This window comes from Falco biarmicus, chromosome 4 (genome assembly GCF_023638135.1).
Source record: "Falco biarmicus isolate bFalBia1 chromosome 4, bFalBia1.pri, whole genome shotgun sequence".
NCBI classification, from domain to species: Eukaryota; Metazoa; Chordata; class Aves; order Falconiformes; family Falconidae; genus Falco; species Falco biarmicus.
In genome coordinates this window covers 50,462,542-50,483,522 of record NC_079291.1, presented here as the reverse complement: position 1 = coordinate 50,483,522, position 20,981 = coordinate 50,462,542, and the positions used below count along the sequence as shown (strand labels likewise).

General features: G+C 43.5%; 1 protein-coding gene across 1 annotated transcript in view; it reads right to left on the bottom strand.

Moving 5' to 3' along the window:
- Nucleotides 1-20,981, bottom strand: part of ADARB2 (adenosine deaminase RNA specific B2 (inactive)) — a 319,264-nt gene that overhangs the window by 32,321 nt on the left and 265,962 nt on the right. Inside the window, exons 5-6 of the mRNA XM_056338476.1 lie at nucleotides 13,371-13,539; nucleotides 6,261-6,412 (exon numbers count right to left, since the gene is read on the bottom strand). Coding sequence (XP_056194451.1) covers nucleotides 6,261-6,412; nucleotides 13,371-13,539 — 321 coding nt within the window. The remainder of the gene's footprint in view (nucleotides 1-6,260; nucleotides 6,413-13,370; nucleotides 13,540-20,981) is intronic.

The following is a 20,981-nucleotide window of genomic DNA, read 5'->3' as shown; positions in this document are numbered from 1 at the left end:
TCCTCCTGCCTGAACTTTCTTATCCTCACTGTGACCCTCCTGTCCCAGGGTCCCACTGATCCCTCTCAGCCACGCTTCCTTCTCCTGAAATCCCTTTGCTCACCTTCTCCAGAAGAAAAAGGCTCCCCCACCGTCCCAGCATGGACTTATATTGGATGTTGGGAAGAATCTTTGAACTGACTACACGCAGCACCACCTCCACCCCCAGAAAGCCCTGACCTAAATCAGACCAGCGCTCAGACCTGCAGTGCTTGGGGGAACGGAGGACCAATACACCTGGGCTGGGCTCTGCCGTCATCTTTGCCCATCTCAGCCAGCAGCACGCTTCACCTCTGCTCTCAGCCATGGGTGATGTATGTAAGTGATGGAGAGACTTAACCAGAGGTGACAGTCCTGTGACTGTGCTTTCCCTACCGAGTTAACTTGAGTGAAAGCAGCCACACTCTGAAACAGCATTTCAGCAGCCTGGGAGGACTGGGTTAGAAAACAGGGCAATTACATCTAAAACTGATAACTGCACACAGTCCTGAGCAGGGTTGTAAGCTCCGTGACAGACCAGCTTCTAGTTAACTGCAGAAAGTCTTTGCATTTCCTCTGTATTTACTGTGGTAAATCAAGCAGGAAAGGGCCCTTGCTCCAACAGGACTTGATCTCAAAGGAGGCTTACAAAGGGTGCTGTGCTCATGCCATGAACTCAGACTTTGGCTCCACCCCAGTCTAGCCTTAATGAAGTGAAATGACAATTTCTCCTCACCTTCTTTAGTAACCAGTTCCCTAGCCCCTGAAGTAACCCAACAGCCTCATGCTGTGTCTGCAATTCCTGCAGCATCCTTTACGTGACAAAGCAATCTGGGCTGACCACAGTAATTCATCCAGTGCTAGGATTATTTCTCCTGAGGCAGTGTTCAGCACTACAGCCTACAGTGTTTCGTGCATTTTTTTTCTTTCGTGTTACTTTTGGGCATGGCTTTCTATGATAATTTTGTTCTGAGATCCCCCAAGGTATTGTTCTGCTCAGTCATATGAAAAATAGGAAAATAACACACCTTTATGCCAGTTCCACAGACAGGCCATTCATCAGCATAAAATCAACTTTACAACCCAGGAGGAAGCTGCTCCATGCATTGAATAGCTACGAGTTTCCAATATGGTTTTCCAAGCTGCAGCAGGCCAGCAGCCGTGACAGGGCAATATGATACCAGGGAGCACTTGTACAATGGAAACAAATAACAGTGTCCAAGCCCAGGGGATGACCTATGATTACCCTCAGTTTTTGTAACAGGGGCAGTATATCAATTCGTTAGCACCTACGTTTTCTTGTAGTTACAAATATCGAATTCCTTTTTAGATTACTGAGTTATTTAGATGATTCTTCTTGAAATGCTTTCCCCCTTACCATCTACTCACAAGAACAGAATTTGTCCATTTAAAAACCCCATGGGATTGGCAGAAGGAAGGCAGAGAGCTCTTCTCCTTGCATGTCCAATAGTGTTCACCAAAGCCAATGCTTTTGGGAGTGATTCTAGCCCAGCTGCTGCCATAAGCATCTTCATTGTATTTCCATCCTGATACATGCCTGCAGGACACTGAATGAGGAGTTCCGAGGTTGGAAGTCTCTGGACAGTCACGGGAGATCATTTCTGTCCGTATCTTGGAGATGGATAGGCTCCTTAGATGGCCTCTGTCTGAGTTGGGCTCTCTCCTGCAAGTCCGCTCAGGGTATGTCTTTCAGGGACTCTGATCTGGGGATTGTATGCTGATACCATCTGGGTCAGCCCCATCTGAACAGAGTGCTGAGTCTCTGGTGTGAGCAGGGCAACCCTTCAAGACAGACCCAGATTTGGCAGTTATCAGAGAGCATTTTATCTGGGAATGGGATGTAAAATCCAGCAGCCAGAGCCACAGGCAAGGAAAGCACAGGTTTGCACACCAAAACCACACTTGAAGTAGAAAGTGCAAACTTGGTTTTCTGGGTAATCTTCAGTTCCCCAGTTTCTTCGAAAACTGGATTGCACATCCCATCCCGTCACCTACCAAGGCAATGATCCAGCTCACGTGGTTACAAGTGGATCCTGTTTAGATGAGAGTTCTGTCAAATGTGTGTGCATGAGAGCTTCAGCACAGCTGTAGGTTAATAGACAAGCAGGAGGAAGACCCCATGTGGAGCAGATGCAATGGTGTGTTTCAGACCTAAAGGGAATGTGGGATAAAACAGGAGCTGGGCTATCAAGAAGTCAATGGTACAAGGCAATACAGCATGTTAGCAAGAGATAGAAAAGCAGCCCAGGGGAGAAGAATGGAGACAAGCCCTGGGGCAGATTCTGTTCGTCTCTTTGGCAGTCTGTGTAGTGAAAAAGAGAGAGTGTATCTCTAGAAGAAAGATGGACAATGAGGTAAAATCCTGCCAGGGAAGGAGGAGTGGGGAAGTGGAGGATTTATTAGCTCCATATTTTAAGCAATTCATTTTGCTTTTCAAGAGACTCTTAAAAAAAAAAAAGCCAATGAGTCAAGAAGCCCTAAATTAGCTAGGAAGGCACTTCAGCTAGGAAGGCACTTCAGCAGATCAAGGACTTGATTATTTTGTGGTTGGCCCTAGATTCAGGGGAAGGTGTAAAATATGTGACAAATACCACAGGGGTAGCAGCTGCCCCCATGGCTCCACCTCATGAGCTGGAGTGTGTGTGCTGCAATGGGAAAGTATCAGCCCCCTCAAAACCTTCAGGAATCCCAGGTTAATGCGCCCTAAGAAGTCGGGGCATACCTTACTCTGGTGTACACAAAGGGAGAAGGAATCAGAAAAGGAGGTGTTGTCCCAGGCTCCCTGACCTACAGTGCTGATTTGAAACAGGGGCAGAAGCTGAGTATATGAAGGAGCAATTAGAGTCATGAGGACACTGGGAACATGCCGCCTCTTCACTCTATAGCTGTGCGACAGCTTTGTGGGTGACCTTGGAAAATGATGGGAAGAGTCTTGGGAAGGAGTCTGGCCAGAGAGAATGACCCAGGAGAAACCCATAAAAACTCTCACAACTATCTGAAACCCCTCTGGCATTTCCCAGCATCCTGTTGCTGCAACGCCAGGGACCCTGGCTGGTCTCCTCTCCTGCTGTCACCTGCTCCTGCACCTCTCCCCTCAGCCTTCTCCCCTACTCTCTTGGATTGTACCTGCCTCTCCCAAAGCTTCATTTTCACTTGAACTTCTCCATAAGCTCTTCCAGCCTCCTGACATATAGGCACCAAAAAAGAGTTAAAACCCCCTCCATGCTCAGAGCAGCCCCGGTCCAGCTAGATTTTGCCTCTCTTAGAGCTGCCCAAGGATGTATCAACAAACAATTTCTGATCCAAGAAAGGCATCATTGCAAATCAAAGTGAGATTTTATCCTTTTGTCCCTAATCTCTTATTACTCTGCATGAACCTGGCATGGGTGCAGGCTCCCTGGACCTGTCCTTTGCATTGCAGCTGTTCATACGAACCGCAGTAAGGTCAGACTTTTACACATGCTGCTAACTTGGTACCCTGCTCTATCCAGTAAGAAATAAACTGGGTTTCAAGTGCCTGCTAGCTTATCTCCTCCCTTACCAGAACAAAGCTCATAAGAAGGAAATGTGAGGCCTCCCTGAGGGTACTGGGAAGACATGGTGGATAATAGGAAATTTTTGGAAAGAGATTTGAGAAGTGGATTTTACTCATTCCCTATATTGATAAAGGCTTATCATACTCCTTCGCAAAACCAGAAACCACATGGCGAGACACAGTTTTTAAATGTTAATGCATCTTTAGAGAATAATCAGTAATGTTTGATGGCTTGCGCTAGCTCTAGGAGAGGCTTCTTTGTTGTTTAAGAAATGAAACAGCATTCATCTGGAGTTTCTTGTCATTACTGGATGAAAGAAAGGTTATTTCTTTAGTAAAGAAAAAAAAAGAAAAGAGAAGATCTGAATGATAAACATCATAAAATACTTATCTTCCCAGATGTCTCTGGGATAATGTAAGCTAAAAGGAAATGCTTATCTCACTGAAGGACAGCTTTTGGCAATATGGCTTTTTACAGAGTGCTAAATTATTTTAAGAACACAGGACAAAGGTAGAGAGACCTGCTTAAAAGAGTGAATTCAAACCAGATGAGGTGCCCCTTGAAGTCCTGCTACTGAGTCACTGTGTAACCTTGGGTAAGCTACACCGCCCTTTCTGCCTCACCTTCTGTGTTGGCGCAATAATTGGTGTAATAACCAACAGGAAAAGTATTTCTGTGACACTGTATGTGTCAGGCGTTGCGTGATTATATATATCTTTAAACACAGCTTCCTGGCTGTACTGTTATCTAAAGAAGCGCTGCCTCTACATAGCTGGTAGAGTTATACATAGCTGGTAGAGCCTTTGGTCTCTCATTCTCGAGAATGGACCACATTTTAAAAATAAGTACAGATTTTGGTGCTTCCACTTCTTATGTGAAGTCAGGGGTGCACCAGGAAGCCTGTCTTCTGGAAAGCATGAGGGCCTTTATTCAAGTATAAGGCCTTTTTAGATATCTCTTGATAAACACATAAACTAGGAGGCCAAAAATCACCATTCGTTTTTGATATTCATAGGCACTTCCTTTTTTATTTTTTATTCTGTTTTTCAGATGATGCTAAGTCTCCTCATTCTGTAACTCATCAGAAACCTGCCATTTTGCTGTTTGCAATTTGAACATTTACTTCCTTTTCTTCATTGCATAAACCCTGCTGACAGAATGTAGAAATCATGTTGGGTAAGGAAGTGTATTTCCTTCCCCAATGGGTGCATTCTGCTTTCTTGCCCCAGCAAGCTGCTGTTTCACACATGACGAAAAGATTCCAGTTTGGGGAGAATAATACCTAACTGTTAATAAATAACTTGTACAAATAAGAACCGGGACTGAAACTACTCTCTGATGGATTTGCCTGTGTGGAAGTTAGGTCATTGTGTGACCTTGGATGATTAATTTTACATTTCTGTGTCTATGCTTCCTCCTCCATCCATTCTTCTGTCTTGCCTGATTCACATTCAAGGTAGTCAGGGCAAGGACTATTTCTCATTATATGTACATTTAGCAGCCAGCACTATGGGTATTACAGCACTGTAAAATGCATGCATGACTAGGGGCAGAGATCAGAGTGCACCTTGAGCATTGTGCATTGGATCATGTGGTGACAGACACATCTGATAACCAGCCACAGACCTCTCGAGCCCCCTGTCCCTGTTGGGGGCATTCCCTGTGGCTAGGCAGGGGCAAAACTGGTGCAGTGGGAATACAATAAAGACGTGTGTCTGTGATGGCAGGGCAATGACAGGGACATGCAAGTTTAGGGGGGGACAAGATGAGAGTGCTGGGTCATGTGGTGGAGATGGGATGTTTCTTCATGAACAGTAAGTTCTGCAGGTCTCTTTGTGGCACACGCTGGCTCACTGGCTCAAGACCTGAATTGTTTATCCCACTTGCAGGATCACCTCATAAAGGAGAAATCCCTGGAAAACCATGTTTCTGCTTAAATGCTATAGGTATGCACCCAGGGACTCCAAGGCTGGCCTGGTGGACTACATCTAGCCCATCTGCTGTGCAGTGACTACGCAGTTGATTTGACATAGGCAGGATGGCCTGGGAGGGTCTTTCTTAACGTTATTTGCTGCAAGGGCAGGTAGTATCTGAAGACAGTGTGGTCTTCAACCAACACCACAGATGTGTCGTATGGTATCGTATTGTATCATATCGTATCGTATCGTACCATCACCTGCTTCAGACTCCAGCCACTGCAGCCTGGACAGCTCAGGTATAATGTCAATGCAGCCCTTCAACCAGTACGTACTGTCTGAACCCTGATCCTCTGGGTAAGCCTATGGGATTCAGGGATCTCTTTGCTCGTGAGGACCCTTCCCAAGGCATTTGTTTACTGTTGGGGTTGCATTTCCTAGAAGGCAATGTAGGCTATTTGGGACATGTTCCCTAGATGAGCCTCTGAGCCTCAGGCATGCAGAACAGCCTCCCACTGCCTTGCCCAGCTCTGATTTTCCCTGCCCACCTTCCCCCCGTACGTGGGAGCAAGCACCAGTTGCACAGACACGCACACTCTGCACAGTGTGTGCACCAAACAGCCCATGGTGTTCCTGCTCTCAAGTGAAACATTTTCCACAAGCAAAGAAAAAAAAAGAAAGGACTGACCTTAAAAAAAAAAAACAAAAACAAAAAACCCATGCAAAGATGAAAAAGGAGAGGGAAGTTTTTTTAGTTTTTTTTTCTTACAGTCGGTTGTGATTTCGTAGGGGGAGTTGAGGCGCGCATCTCCGCAGGGTGAAGTGCTCACGTACAGATGGAACAGGATGTTCTCCCGCAGCCTGTAGCCTCCCTCTTTTAATCGCACAAAGATTGATCGCTCCCAGTCTTCTCGCCGTTTGCTATGATCACAAAAGAGGTTCCAGGTCATTTGTTACACTCCAAATCAGAAACATTTCTGCTCTCCCTCTCTCTCTGTTTTTCTCCCTCTGTTTGTTTGTTTTTATTAGTACCTGGCATCATATATTTTGCCTAGTGACAACAAGAGAAAACCAGTAAGCTTCTCCAAGTGAAGAAATGTGTAAAGGGGGTCAAAAGTGTCAAAATGCTTTTGATTTGCTTACTTATAATATATTCTAATGATAAAATGTGTGGATTTTTGAAGGGTAACTCTCTTTCCTCACATGCACAGATGCATAAACACAGTGATTTTAAAGAGGTTCTGGTGCATGAAGAAAGGAAAAGTTCTCTTAGTCTTTCATGCGAACAAATCAGCTCTGCTCATCACAATGCCCAGGCACGTGTTTAAATCCCATTAACATCACTGCAGCTGAGATGTGTGTTTGTATGCTCCACTGAAAAGGGCCTGTACTGAAGCACCCACATTTTACAACCCCTGCCAACTCTCCTTGCTCCCCAGGCATTGCTTTTCTTCCCCGTTCAACCAGAGCCACCTACGAGCGCTCCATCTAAGCCAGCACTGTCCTCCTGGTCACTTGGCATTTCTGGAAACCATAAGCCATCGTGAGAAGTGGGGAAAAAACTTGTGTGGGTTTTTCTCAGCAGAGTTGAAAAAGATACTTATTAAGATGAAGCTTTTATCTTTGCAGTGGTTCAGCAGCTAGATGGGGACACAGCGCACATATTCCATTAGCAACAGCTGCCCGGGAGGCCAAATCCTCCCAGTCCTGCAGTTTGCAGCAATAGCTCGCATTAGGGCTACGCTGCCGTGCACTTCCTCAGATGATTTACATTTGGGAAGATAGGGGCGATTTCTCTGACAGGCAGCTGCCTCTAATACATATATTTGGGTGATGGTCATGATTACAATTTTGAAGGTGAAAATGTGATTAGTGAAATTATAATGAGACTCCTTTCCCTCTGACGCCTCGGTCCTTCCCTCAGAAACCCAAGGGTCTTTTTGCAGGAATATCTCTGAACAGAACGGCACCTGCAGGTAATGACTTTCCTAGGAGGCTCTTAATAAGCCAGAATCCTACTTGTTTAATTCACTGTAAGACAGCCCATTAACCAAGGTGATTTCTGCTGGTTTCTCTGCCTCCTGTCAGCGTAAACAGGGGTGCTTTCTGCTCAGCCTTGGAGCAAGTCCTTGGCTTTAATCCAAGCTGCCTCTGCCTGTTTTCTCCCGGTGCAGCCTCTGTGCTATTGAAGCTGTTTGGCTGTCACTCTTCCATGGTTTGGGTGTTTTGTCATTTTTTGATGCCAGGATGCGTTTGCTGTCAGGAGGAATTTACAGGCACATTAGCTCGCCTGTCAGGGACAGGGAGCCACACTGGCTGCCTAGCCGGGGTTGCCACATGCAGCTCCTTCATTTTCTGCTGGCTGTGGTGGAATTTCCCAACTGCACTAATTATATTGTCTCTCTGATACAAGCCTCTGAAATAATAAAATACCTGTAAGTCCTGCTGCTTGGACTTTAGAGCAATTGCAGTTAGTTTTAAATAATTCACTGCAAAATCAGCTGGGAGAATACAAAGCTGTGCAGTCTTAATGTCTGCTATTATTATGTTAAACCTCACCAGAGTGGGGGGCAGCTTGCAGTACTTAGAAACAGTTGCTATGCAAGGTTGGAGCAGTCATTTTTGGGCTGGATTTCAGGACTTCACAGTAATCAGCACCCATCCTGTTTTTACCAGTTGTTGTTTTTCACTGATTAACCTTGCTCTCTTCCCTCTCCCCGAGTACCAAGAAGGGTCTGGGGCCAGTGTGGCTGATGGGTTGGGTGATGGACAGCTGCTCTAAAAATAGATGGCAGGGCTGGAGGACAAGGCAGTCTGGTTCTTCCTGCAGGCTGAGATCCTCCATATCACATATGGTCCTGACCTGCCTTTGGGATGGTCTTCTGGGGTCTGAACTCAGACACGAGATTCATTCCTGCACAGTGGCTGAATAAGTTTAACGACAAAACTCTGAGAGTATTGTTAAAAAAGAGTTTGGTTTGCAATACTGTCTGCCGTGGCTTAGCAGGGATTCTCGTACATGGGATGCTTGGAGGATTTCAAAGCCCGGGAGGACCCAGGGACCTTGTAACAATGGTCCGGGTGGAGCATGAGACTCACTTCTGCAAAGTCATTTCTCCCCCAGCACCAGTACACTTCTGCCTTCCCTCTGGGAGAGCTGTTTTGAGCTATGAGGGGCAGAAGGAGTTTGCAGTATAAGTCCTTTGCGAAGATGCTTTGCACAGCCACACACACCTGCACAAATCAATGAAGAGAGAAGCCCACAGTGATCTCACAGATGTCAGTCATTCAGGAGGTGGCATTAAAGTGTCATTTCCACATGCTGGCAGTGGCTAAAAGAGCGGAATTTGCCCCTAATCCTTTGCCTGTTATTAATTTTTAGGGAGAGGTAGGATTTGAGGCTGTTTCAAGAGGAACATTTAAGAATGTGCTAAATTCTAATCTGGTGGTTAAGTTCATTATTTAGCATAACATGAATATGTTTTGAGCTGACTTCAAGAAGGTACTGAACATACTTATGGTTTAATATATGCAAAGTGTTTTGCTGAAACAAGGCCTTACTCTCGAAAAGAGAAGCAGAGGAGCTGTTTTTAGCATGTATGCTTTTTTTATTTAGCACGTACAGGAAGTTTCTAGTACTACATGCTACAGCAGGGCATCCTAAGAAAACTAACAGCAGGCTTAAAAGGGAAGGAACTGTGCCCATTAGGAGGTTAGTAGGACAAAAGTAAGAAATAGTAGATGTATAACAAGCAGCTCATTTTCCTGAGGGGGGGGGGAGGGGAAAGACTATTCCTTGCTTTTTATGTATAAAATAAACAGTAGTTTGCATCTGACTTGCTGGAAAAACTTAACTTCAGGTAAAATCATCCCTCTGGCACCTGCAAGGCCACTACAGCAGCAAGACTGCTATGGTGCTGATTTATTTTAAGAACAGGCTATTAGTTTTATTTTTCTTTTAAAAAGAAGAGTTGGATTTTCTGTGCTTCCCTATTGGACAGTTGGCATAAATAATCCCACTGAAATCAATGGGAACTTGGCTGCCATCGTTGCAAGAAAATGAAACTTGGTATTTGTGTACTTTTTGATGGTGATTTTTAGAAAAAGCTTCTCAAAAGATCTTTCTTGTCTTTCTTTAGTGTATTAGAAAACTTATGTGTTACTTTTCATCTTTTTCGTAAAAGTCTTGAGAACTGGAGGATTATGGTTGTCATAAAAAAGAAATCTTGGAGGGCTAAGGGTTTTAATCAGACTGGTTAGAAGCTGTCAGGTTTTAGTTGTGTTTTTAGCTTTTATTTAACTCGACCTCTAGACAATGAATTGTTGAAAGAAAGTTTCCTTTTGAAGTATTTGTCACTCTTGCTTCTTGGAGAGGATAAAGTTCCCATTCTGGAGTTCTCCCAAGAAAAGTCAGGAAAGTCACCCCTCTAACATTTAGCAATATGAAAAGAAGGAAAAAAAAAAGGTAATTTACATATTGGTTCAGCTTTGTCTTGTGGATGAGACTGTTCTACAGTTTATATATCTGAAGCGGTCACCCTATGCTCTCTTTGTAGGAGTGGGGAAAAATTTGCCGCAGTACCTGGCAATTCATCCCACCCACAATAGATACTTTAATAGGTCTGCTGAGTCCCAGTCCAGAGATGCCCATCTCTCTCTGCTGGTGATAAAAGGATCCTTGAGGATCTAGTTCACATTCAACTAAGTTTTAGACATCTCAAGTGAGGTGTCATGAAGTAAATTCAACTCAATGAATCCACCTCTCCTGGACATTAGTTCTCTATCCTGGCCCTTGCTTTCTCCAGCCTGCTTGTCCCTTGAAGTCTTCATGCTACATTCAGGCAAGTACTCGTATTGCTTTTACTGATGTCAATGCTATTATTTGTAAATTCTGGAAAAGTGGTTCCTTTTCAAGGAAAGCATCATATAGAAAAATAATTCCTGTGCTGCAGCTACAGAGATCACTTTGAGCAGGTAGAGCTGGTTTGAGGAAGCCATGTGGAAAACAGGGAATAATCTGAACACAGCAAAATTGCCTGTTCCATAGGGAGGAATGGAAAATTTAAGTTATTTGAGGCAAGAACTATGCTTGCTATGCTTGCATTCTTTTTTTTTTTTTTTTTTTTTTTTTTTTTTTTGCATTAGGGAACCATCTTTAGAGTTTCTGTTCATATGTGACTTTGTGCAACAGATTCCTGGCCTGGGAGAGGACATTAATTTGGGGTAGGTTAATGTAAATGCATGAAAATGCAGAAGCCACATTTGTGTCTCCCCCAAGCTTGAGGAGCTGGTGTGCAGGGGGTCCCAGTGGACTGAGTTAACATGTTTATCCTAAAAACCCTGTCCTTTTAGCTATGTGGTAGGACCATGTGATTTATCTGCGAGTGGGAGCTGTCTCTCTTTTTCTAGAGAAAAAGGGGTAAACGTGACTCCATTGTGCACAAAATGCATTTTTCATTTAATTTTGAACACTCCCATTTTCTCACCATATGACAAAGCTTCTGATGATGGCATACACCTGAGTGTAGCAATAAATACTAGAATTGAAGAATATGTTATAACACACAGCCTTGCTTCCCTACAGACTTTAAGGAAGCAAAATCTGATTTGATAATATCTCCATCTCTGTCTTTCAAAGGTGCTTATCCTTGACAATTTTGGTTGAGAATTTTATTGTGTGTGCTGGTCAGAGAAGCAGTGGTGCCTGCTCTTGGCTGAACAGAGTGATTTGAAGTTATTGTCAACAGAGCTTGTGCTGCACTGAGGATTCTTTTAACAAAAGACTGTTAACATTGATCCAAATAAAATAATAATATGACTGAACATGTTAGGGAGGTGAATCAATACAATAGTTTAATGTACAGTGGTAGCACTTGTTTCCCAAGAGACCACAGCACGAAGCAAGTACTAGGGCTGCTACACTGCTGAAAACATAATAATTTAATGTAAACTTGAAAGCAATTCAGATTGAAATAGAGAGAATATTGGTTTTGATTAAACCCTTCAAGGCTCTTGTCCCCCTTTGTTAGTCAAGCTCATCTACTCGATATACTCTCTTGTCTTCAACTCCAGCCTGAAGTGAAAATAACCACTATTCCTATTATTGTTGCTTCAGTGCAACAGCATAGTAAGTGCTCACAAGAACACACAATCCTGCTCAGGTTAATCCTTGTGTCTGTGACCTGATGCAAAATCTTCTGAAGTCAAAGGAGTTTTTGCACTAAGGTTAATGGCCTTCAGATAAAGTCACATGAAAATGCAAGCAAGAATGGAGGGCAGGAGAATGACCTATAGATAAGGGGGGTTTGTTTGTTTTTTGTCCTTGCTTCCTTCATTACTTGGTTCCTTCCATATAAGAAATGCCACCTCAGCTTCACTTCTGCTCAGTATTCATAGGCTTATGCAATAATTCAGGCTGGAAAGGACCTCAGGGCTCTAGCCCAACCTTCTGCTCAAAGCAGTTTGCCAAGTTCCTTAGGGCTTTATCCATTCAGGTTTCAAAAATCTGCAAGACAGGAGGGAGACTGCACAACCCTGTCGAGTGGCCTGTTCCACTGGCTGCCTATTCCCACGCAGACAGTTTATCCTAATATTCAGACTGAGCTTCTCTTGTTTCAGTGTGTGCCTGTTGTCTGTCATCATCCCACTGTGCACCTTGGTAAAGATGCCACCTCCATTGTATTGTTGACATATGTTCTGCTGGGTCTGCCATCCCACCTCCAGGCTGACAAGCCCAGCTCCCTCAGCCCCTCCACACAGGCCCCTGAGTGTCTGGGTGGCCTCTGCTGAACATGCTTCAGATAGTTGATGTCTGTCCTGTACTGTGGGACTCAAAACTGCACATGTTATTGTAGATGTAGGTTTAATGAGTGTTGAGTAGTGAGGGATGATCACATCCCTTGACTGACTCTTCATACAGCCTTGATCCTGTTGACCTTCTTTGCCACCAGCCACACTTCTATGTCATGTTCAGCTTGCTGCCTGCCTAAAAACCCTGTCCCTTTTCAGCAGAGTTGCTTCCCAGCCAGTAAAACCCCAGCTTGTGTTGTTGCAGGTAGTTCTTTCCTCCTTTGTGCAGGACTTCCATTTGTCCTTGTTGAGATTTCTGTCAAAGTTCCTGCTGGCCCAGTCCTCCAGCTCAGCCCTCAAGCATATCAATTGGTTCTCCCCACAGGTTGGTGTCCTCTGCAAAGTTTCTAACCAAGCGCTACATAGCCTTTTCCAGACTGTTGATAGACTTGATTAGTCCCAGGATAGACCTCTGTGGTACCCCACTCATTACCAGCTTTCAGGAAGTGTATGACCCGTTAACAATTTAAATGGTAACAGGGTGGGTTTGGCTGAAGACAGGAATGATCATTCCTCTGTAATGGTTCTACATTTTAAAACATGGTAAAGAAGGAGTGAGTGATGGCATCTTGCACTTTGGCACAAAGTTTACTGTACTATTGACTCTAGGGAGTCAATGAAGGCATTAATGATCAATAAATCACTCCCTTGAGATATTTCAGCAGCAGCAAGGAAGACAGCAAAACAGCTGTAGTGAGCAAAATGACCCCCTCTCAGTCTCTGGCCAGTGAATGGTGCTAATAAGCCTGCACATAAAGATTTGTACAAAATCATCAGGCTTCATAAACCCCAACTTTATGAGTCATATCTAATAGCTACTGAAAGAAAATCAGCTGAAGTAAAGGAGCTCATGACCCGACACTCTAAACTATCTAACTCTCATCTTTTTCTGTGCAGTGTATCGGTCCTTTATCAGCTAAAGACTTGGAAACAACAACATAAAACCCCAAATAGTTCAAATGTCTGGAGGACAGATCTGTTCCACTGAAGGCCATATAACATTCCCCAAGCATCAACAGAATTCAGTTACCTTAAGTGTAGCTCCAGCTGTGAGTAGAGGAAGTGAACAAATGCCCTTCTTGCCACAATTTCTGCATGGCAGTCGTTGACCGCAAGCCCTTGGTCATTAATGTATTCCCCATTTATACATTTGGTACCCGATGACAGCACAATAACCTGAGCTTGCTTGATGTCCAAACCTGTAGGAAGAAAAACAAAAGGGCTGTGAAATTGCCGGGGGTGAGTATGATATCATGATTGTTAAAGTTCTCACAGCCCACGCTTTGATGTGGCAGCCCAGACAGCCCTAATGGGATGCTTGTTAAGGTGATGATATGGCCTTTGGAATATGCAGGAATCTCACATCTCTGTGTTATTAGAATAATGAAGGCTCTATTTCAGTCTTGCTACTAATTCCAAGATAAAAGCTTGCCACGAAGTTTACTTGTTAAATCAATAACTGCATCATAGGAGAGCATACGCTGTAGGGAGGTAATAAAGATCTCCTGCAGTGCTGATAAATGGCCAGGTTTTTATGAGCTGTTCAAGATATTTTCTAGTGGGAACACACACTCCCTGTAATATTAGGTTTCATTGCTGTTGCACTATAAGTACTAAATAAAATGCAAGCAACACTTCTGGAGCTGCTTTTTTAAAATCTCGGAGAAAAAACAGATCTGGCTTTCAGTCCGGTTTCCTTTTCATGTCTCCAAGAGCAGCTACATTGGTGCCTTTTCCACTGCAGTCTCAGGGATGGAGCATTCATCACTGAGACCAGCTTTATTCTTCCATTGCCGCTCCAAGTAATGGTGATGGCAATTGAAAGGCACGCTTTTCTTGTTCCAGGTAGACACTTTCTAGGATTAAATCCTGATTTCTTTGGAGTCAGTGGAAAAATGCTTACAGACTTCAATGGGACCTGTGTTTCACTCTAAAATGTAGCTCATTCAGCCCTGTGGACAATTTCAAAGAAGAGTTAAGAATGAACTGAGCCCAAGCTGAAATCACTTATTGCACAGCACATTTCAGGATGCATTTTTCTGAATACCAAAGAACAAAGGAGCAGATCTTGGAGAAAGAGGACTTTTCTGGCTGATGGGTGCTTCTTCTAGATGTGACAAAGTAGCCTAAGAGTGTTGGACTGTGTTTGACATTGTACACGATGACTGTGTGTACATCAGAATTGCTTTGGTGTCACTTTGCTAAAGGGTCACTACTTTCATGAGAAAAATAATGGATATCTTTAGATCAGACACATGTCCATCTAGGTAACTGTGTCTTTCACATGGACTAACACCAAACATTTCCTGAGCCCCTGTCTGCAACTATGTTTAAGTCCCACTCAGTATACTTTCCTGAACAGTATATAGTATTTTCCTTGGTTGGAAGGTACATGATAAGAATCAGCTTTTTTTGCCCTTTTTTTTGTTTGTTTTTGTTCTATTTTATTTATTTACCGATGTGGACAGTCTTATTTTCCTCAGTGCAGCAGAAATACACCAGGAGACAATTCCTTGTTCAGAAACCTATGAGCCTCTCTGCTTGCACCTGAGGACCCCTGTCAATACTCCTCAGGGCAGTGAGACCAACTGCTTCCTTCTCCTTACATTAGCATACCCCTAATGTGCCTCCTCATCTCTCCCTTCACCTCACAGTCAAAGCACAAGGCTCTGCAAACACAAAGCAAACCATCTGGGGCAGCCATCCTGCTCTCCTGCTTTCCAGGAGCCATACCTTACTCACCCCTCCCCATCAGTCCAGTGCACTGTGATGCCTTTTATTATTTCAAATATTTTATCTATAAATAAGCTTAAGTCTTTCCCTCTTCTAGTTTGAGATGTTCGTAAAATGATGAAAAAAATTTCTGTGAGGTCTAAATTTATTCAGAAATTAAACAGAGGCCCCCAACCCCTATTGATGCAGCAATAATATGAATCCCTCTCATGTTGTTTGCTATAGCGACACCCACCCACACAGCAGTAGCAAGCGTGCTTGGGGTATTCATTTTTGGGTGAATTAACTCCATATGTTGGCTTTCAGTGGTATGGGACCCAGCAGGTAGTCACATGTGGACACAGCCTGGGGTGTCTGGCAGTCCTGGCAAGGTGCATGTGTTTGCAGAACATCACTTAGATGTTGCCTGGGGCTACAGGCAATGGTTTCCAAGAATTTGCAGAACCAGCCTGAGTGTTAAACATTAAAAATCTCCATGTATTTTCCATTTGCAATGACAGAAAATAACCCATGTTCCTCCATGCTCAGAAATACCCAAGAGTTACGTCTCACTACTGTGGTACTCAGAAACACAGGTGTACATGACTTATGCATTAGCTCTGAAATATTTACACCTCACTGGGGAGCCAAATGGGGAAAGTGATCTGTGACCAATGTAGCACCGTTCAGTGCTGCATGTGGGGGCACCCAGCGTGATGAGAAATATTTCCAACAACCTGACTGTTGCCTGATGTGTTCAGGAGCATATATGCTAACAGATTGTCCTCTTGCATGCCTTGTTTTGTACACACATAGACTTGGAGTTTTATCCCCTGTGAAATGCTTGATATTATTTCCAGTGAACACAGAAGGAATTTGTCTCTGAGAATAGGACACGTGATGCCTAGTTGATGAAAGCAAATTTTAACATTGACTGATCACATTGGCATTTTAGGCAGCATTTCCAACTCTTGAGCCTAGATACTTGCTTCAGTGATTCAGAATTAATAGGCATTTCTGTACATTGTCTGTTTTGCATAAAAACCAGTCATTAGTAACTCTTGTTATTAATGTTTGCTTCCTATTTTATTTTGCCTGCAGAATACTTCAAATTTCTCAAGTGATTTCTATATATGAATGCCAAGTTACCTCCTAAATGTTGATTAATCTAACCTTAGACATGTGGCAGATCTAGACCAAGCACACCATCAAGTTGTGCCTAGGAAAGCTAGTGTTGGGTGTGGTAAAATCCTAAACTAGCACTAACCTAGCACCACCAGCCAAACACCACCTTCCCTGACTAGGGGTGTACGATCCCAGGTGAGGACTGCTCTCGCCAAGACCCATGTTCTTACTGAGGGGAGCCAGTCTCAGGTGAAAGACCCAGGGATTTGTGCTCAGGTCATTTGACAAACAAGAAGAAATGGGCTACATTATTGTGACCTTAACTCCTAATCCACTGATTGTCGGAGCTCATGAGGCATTTCATCCCCTCACCACCTTCTGTGAAGTAATGTTTGAGGAGACATTAGGTTAAAAGTAACTAGTGAACTATTTATAACAGGCACCTGCATTAGGTCTCTATTATTTGCCTAAAGACCCCTGATAGTTTTCAATTTGAAAAGGAAATGGAGCAGGGGAAAGGGAACTGAGGAGCTGTGTCAGCATATTGGCTGGGTCCTGGCTAATGCTGTGTTGGCAGGGACAGCTGAGAGAGGGGGAAGGGGATTTGCTGCCTTTTATTTCCAAAGATTCGGTCAATTAATTAGTTGCATTATAGAACAACAGTCACAGTTGTTGTTGACTTTCATGTCACAGGTGAGCCATTGGAAAGAAAGAGGTTTTCTTATAAGCCTCTTTGTTTGCTGACACCAGTGGTGAGATCCATTTCAGCTGTTCTGGATAACTAGCATTCAGATGTCTGTAGCTGAGCTAATTGCTGTAAGCTGTGTAGTCAAAGGAGAGGAATTTTCCTGGGAGGTGGTTCATTTGGCCTATTTTAGATATTTGCTTTTGGATAGTCCGCGTTACACCTCAGCATTGCCAGCTTCTCTCCATGAACTCTGAAGACCTGTAGACCGCCAGCAGAAGTTCAGCTTTCTGAACTGTAGACAGCTGCTTGTAGTAAGATTTCTCTTATTACAAGTAACCAAAAACCATGTGTGAATCCGCACTCCCCAATTTGCAAGATGGTAAGCAAAGCAAACTCGGTGCCTTCCACAAAAATTCTCCTGATGTTCAACCTTTTTTCCCAGTTTTCCCCCCAGAACAATTAAGGATAATTGTTTGTATTAATATTAATATATTAATGGATGGTTATATTGCCTTGAGCTGAGCTATTACACACATAAAGCAAACAATGCCGTCTTCTCTACATGGCCTCCCAAAACATCAGTCCTGCAGCCAAAAAGCTTGCAATAGAAATAATTCAGAAAGATGCTGACAGAAGACACAGTAAGCAAGAAAAAATAAGGTTTTCCCAGCAGATAGGCTGGATAGAGAGGACTGGCTGACGTCTTACAGACTACAGTTATGAGCTGTGCTTTTAAGTCAGCCATAGCCATAGCCATAGCCACAAACTGTCTACACCCACCTGCTTCAAGACACAGCTCTACCAATAAAACCAGAGAGTTTTGGCCAGTCTAATCAGTGGTTCTACTGACTTTAATAGAGTTACTGTCACTTCTAATGTGCTGTGATCGTTAAGACCTACCATAATACAGAATCTGTAGTCCTGCATATTTATGTGTTGGAAAAGGAAAATCAAAATCACTAGGTAATTGCAAGAGGTGTTGACTGTTACGTGCAATCAGAAAGCGGAATCACGTTGGTTGTCTATCTGAGAGCTTCTGTGAAATTCACTGAGCTTCATTCACATTGAACAGGATGGAGTTTGCAACTGCTCATACCAGCATACAACTGGGATCACACTTTAGCTTCTCAGCAGCTGGTGCAACACGTAAAGAAACACCAGTCACTATGCAAACGTCTATTTCTCTGCATGTTTTAGACCCTGCTAGTGGTAATGAAATCTATCTTCTTTTTCAACATGACACTGTGAAGACAACTCACTGCTTGGAATATATTCCTTTTAAATTAGAAAAAATAATCAGAAAAAAACAGGTTTGATTAACTAAAAAAAAAAAGGGGGGAAAAAACCCCACCTTTTTTATTGGGTTGGTGACAGCTGACACAAAATCCTATGTGGTAAAAAGGAAAGCCAGAAATAATGATAGTGTAACATCAGCCCTTGTGAATAATTCATGGGGTACAATTTCATGTTATTTTAAACGGTGCTGTTTCTCTCTCTGATAAGCAATAATTTTATGCTCTTCCTTTGCCTTTTTTAACAAATCAGTCAAAAGGATTGTCTATTGTTATCTGCAAAAAAGTGTATTTGGAATAATTTTCAAGGCAGCTTAATAGAGTTCTGATCACAGAGGAGGTTTGTGGTTTTGTTTTTTTGGGTTTTTTTTTTAATACCCTCTACTCTGAGTAAGTTCAGGTTTCTGTTTCAGGTTTGTTTAGGGAAGCAAAATTTCTTGACGCTACATAGCACTGACAAGTCCCACATTATTTTCTCTTATCTTCTTCCCTAGTAGTTCTGCCACATCCTTAGAATGGTTTTAACTTTGCAATAAGAGATAGTCTAGGCGTGAAAGGGCAGTGATGCTGGGAAAGCTGCCTGTGAGGACATGCTGTGGGCAGTCTTGCACCCCTGCAGAGCCCTGCGAGGGACTGCACTGCCAGGCAGTGGGCAATGCCCCATGCAAAATGCTACTGCAAAAGAGGTGAAGAGCTCTTTTCCCCATCTCCTCCCTGAGAGAAAGCAAGGAAAGGACACGTTTCTCTGAAAAGAAGTTGAAAATATTTTCCCTGTTTGTTAATGCTCTCACAGATGTAGGTCTATGATTAGAAGTGAGGGATATGTTTAACCAGGTCTATCAGTCCATTTGCCCCGTAGCTTGATGATGTATCTATAACCCAAGCAACTCTTTTCTGAGGTTTCAAGCGGTGTGAAATCAAGATGCACATGCAAGGAGGGAGCTGAGGATCAAGGGACTGGGGTGTGTAGCATGGTGTACCCTGCCCTTCAGTTTCAATGTAGAATATGCACTCCTGACACAGGCAGCTCTGCATGGACAACAAAGCCACACTCGTGACTGAAAAAAAAAAAAAAAAGGGAATATGTAGCCATAAATGAAGAACTGTGTACAGCAGGCATGATTAACATATGCATATAGCTATTAACAGTATGCATTTATCTGCCAGCCATAAAGACTCTGCTGCAACTCCATTTTTTCTCTCCATTTTCTACTGTACCAGTGGTGGTGATTGTGATAATCTCAGTGACAAATGGGAACCTGGCACTTCAGTGAGCACCCCAGCTGTATCCCATAGCTCACAACTGAGTGTCCCGAGAAGAAGCCCTGAGGGAGGTGGGAGCAGCTGATGGGAAAAAGTGTCTGACAAAAAAAACTGGGAAGGAAGAAGCATGTTAAGGGCTTATGAAATGTAGCAGCAGGAGTCTGAAAAAAAGGCAATTGCATAGGTAGCAAATATCGGGAGCGAAGAAGTGGCTGGCAGTGAGGTTAGAGATATTTTGGGGTATAAATGAAATGTAGTCTTTGAAAAACTGGAGTTGTGCAGGGTTTTCTTTTCCTGACGTCAAACTGTGAGATATGTGAAAGTGAATATATTGTATTTCTGTGAAAAGAGAGGGTGCAGAGGGAGCCTCTGAGACCCTCGTATTGTCTTCCTTTATTAATGTGTTGGGTAATCCTGCCCCGAAGGCACTGCCTGGGGAAGGTCATTCTCTGCAGTGCTCTTCATCTCTGTCAGTGAATGGGCAGGGACAGAGGAGCAGTCCTCTCTGTTGTGACCTCTGATCCCTCTGTGCTGGAAACAAGAGCCAGGGCATTGTCTGAGAGCAGCCGTGGTGCTCCTTTCTCAGCCAGGCACAGTAAACTTCCCCCAATACCATGGGGTGTGGGTTTGAGAACAAAAACCAAATTCATTTCCTTTGGAAGAAAAATCCCTCTCTGATACAAGCCAGTTTTGAACTGCTCAATCACATCTTCAGATACCTGAAAAAGGACTGTTGCACTAATCAGTTTAGCAAGATCTATGCAGGACTTTCCAGTAACCCTCATTCACAAGGAGGATTTCCCAGCCCACAAATGAATGGACAGGAGGTTGCCAAAGTGGAGTTGAATCAGAAAAAAGGGACAAAACTGCTGAGGGTATGACTCAGCAGGAAAGAGTACAAAAATTAAATATGTAAATCTTTGGTAAACAACACCTATGAATGTGGTACAAGTTCTTCCAAGTGTCTGAAGGGTGCAAAGCCCAAGAAGGGAGATGGGTACTAAATTTAGAGCAGTACAACTGAGGACCTGGGATGGCACCGCAGAAAATGAAAGACAGGCTGAATAACTGGTGAGAATTGTTAACAATGAGATCCATTAGACTAGAATGGTCTCCCAAGGTAGTGTTGAATGCCCCATTGCTAATTGATTCATTTAAATCTAGACTGGAAAAAGCACTGGGGAATGTACCATGGGGAACAATGTTATGCTTGCAGGGAAATGGACTGAATGACTTAGCGGTCTTTCCCAGTTCTAATTTCTATGGTCCATTTCCCTCCTCCCCTTAGCGGATGGAAAAGATGAAATCCCATCACCTTTGCTTCTGAGGAGTATGGAAGGAGACAGTGCTGTGTTTGCAAGCGCCGGTTCCCTTTGCCTTCCCTTCCTTTCTGAAGCAAGAGGAGGGACAGTCAGCCCAGGCCCTTGGATGGTTCTTTCCCATACTAAATCCATGAGGATTTTTTTTTTCCACTTAAATTGATAGTGGTAGTATCAAAGTTATTTGAGCATCCTTTCCCTTCATGTGAGTTTGAACACTGCTTTTCTCCTGAGACAAAGAG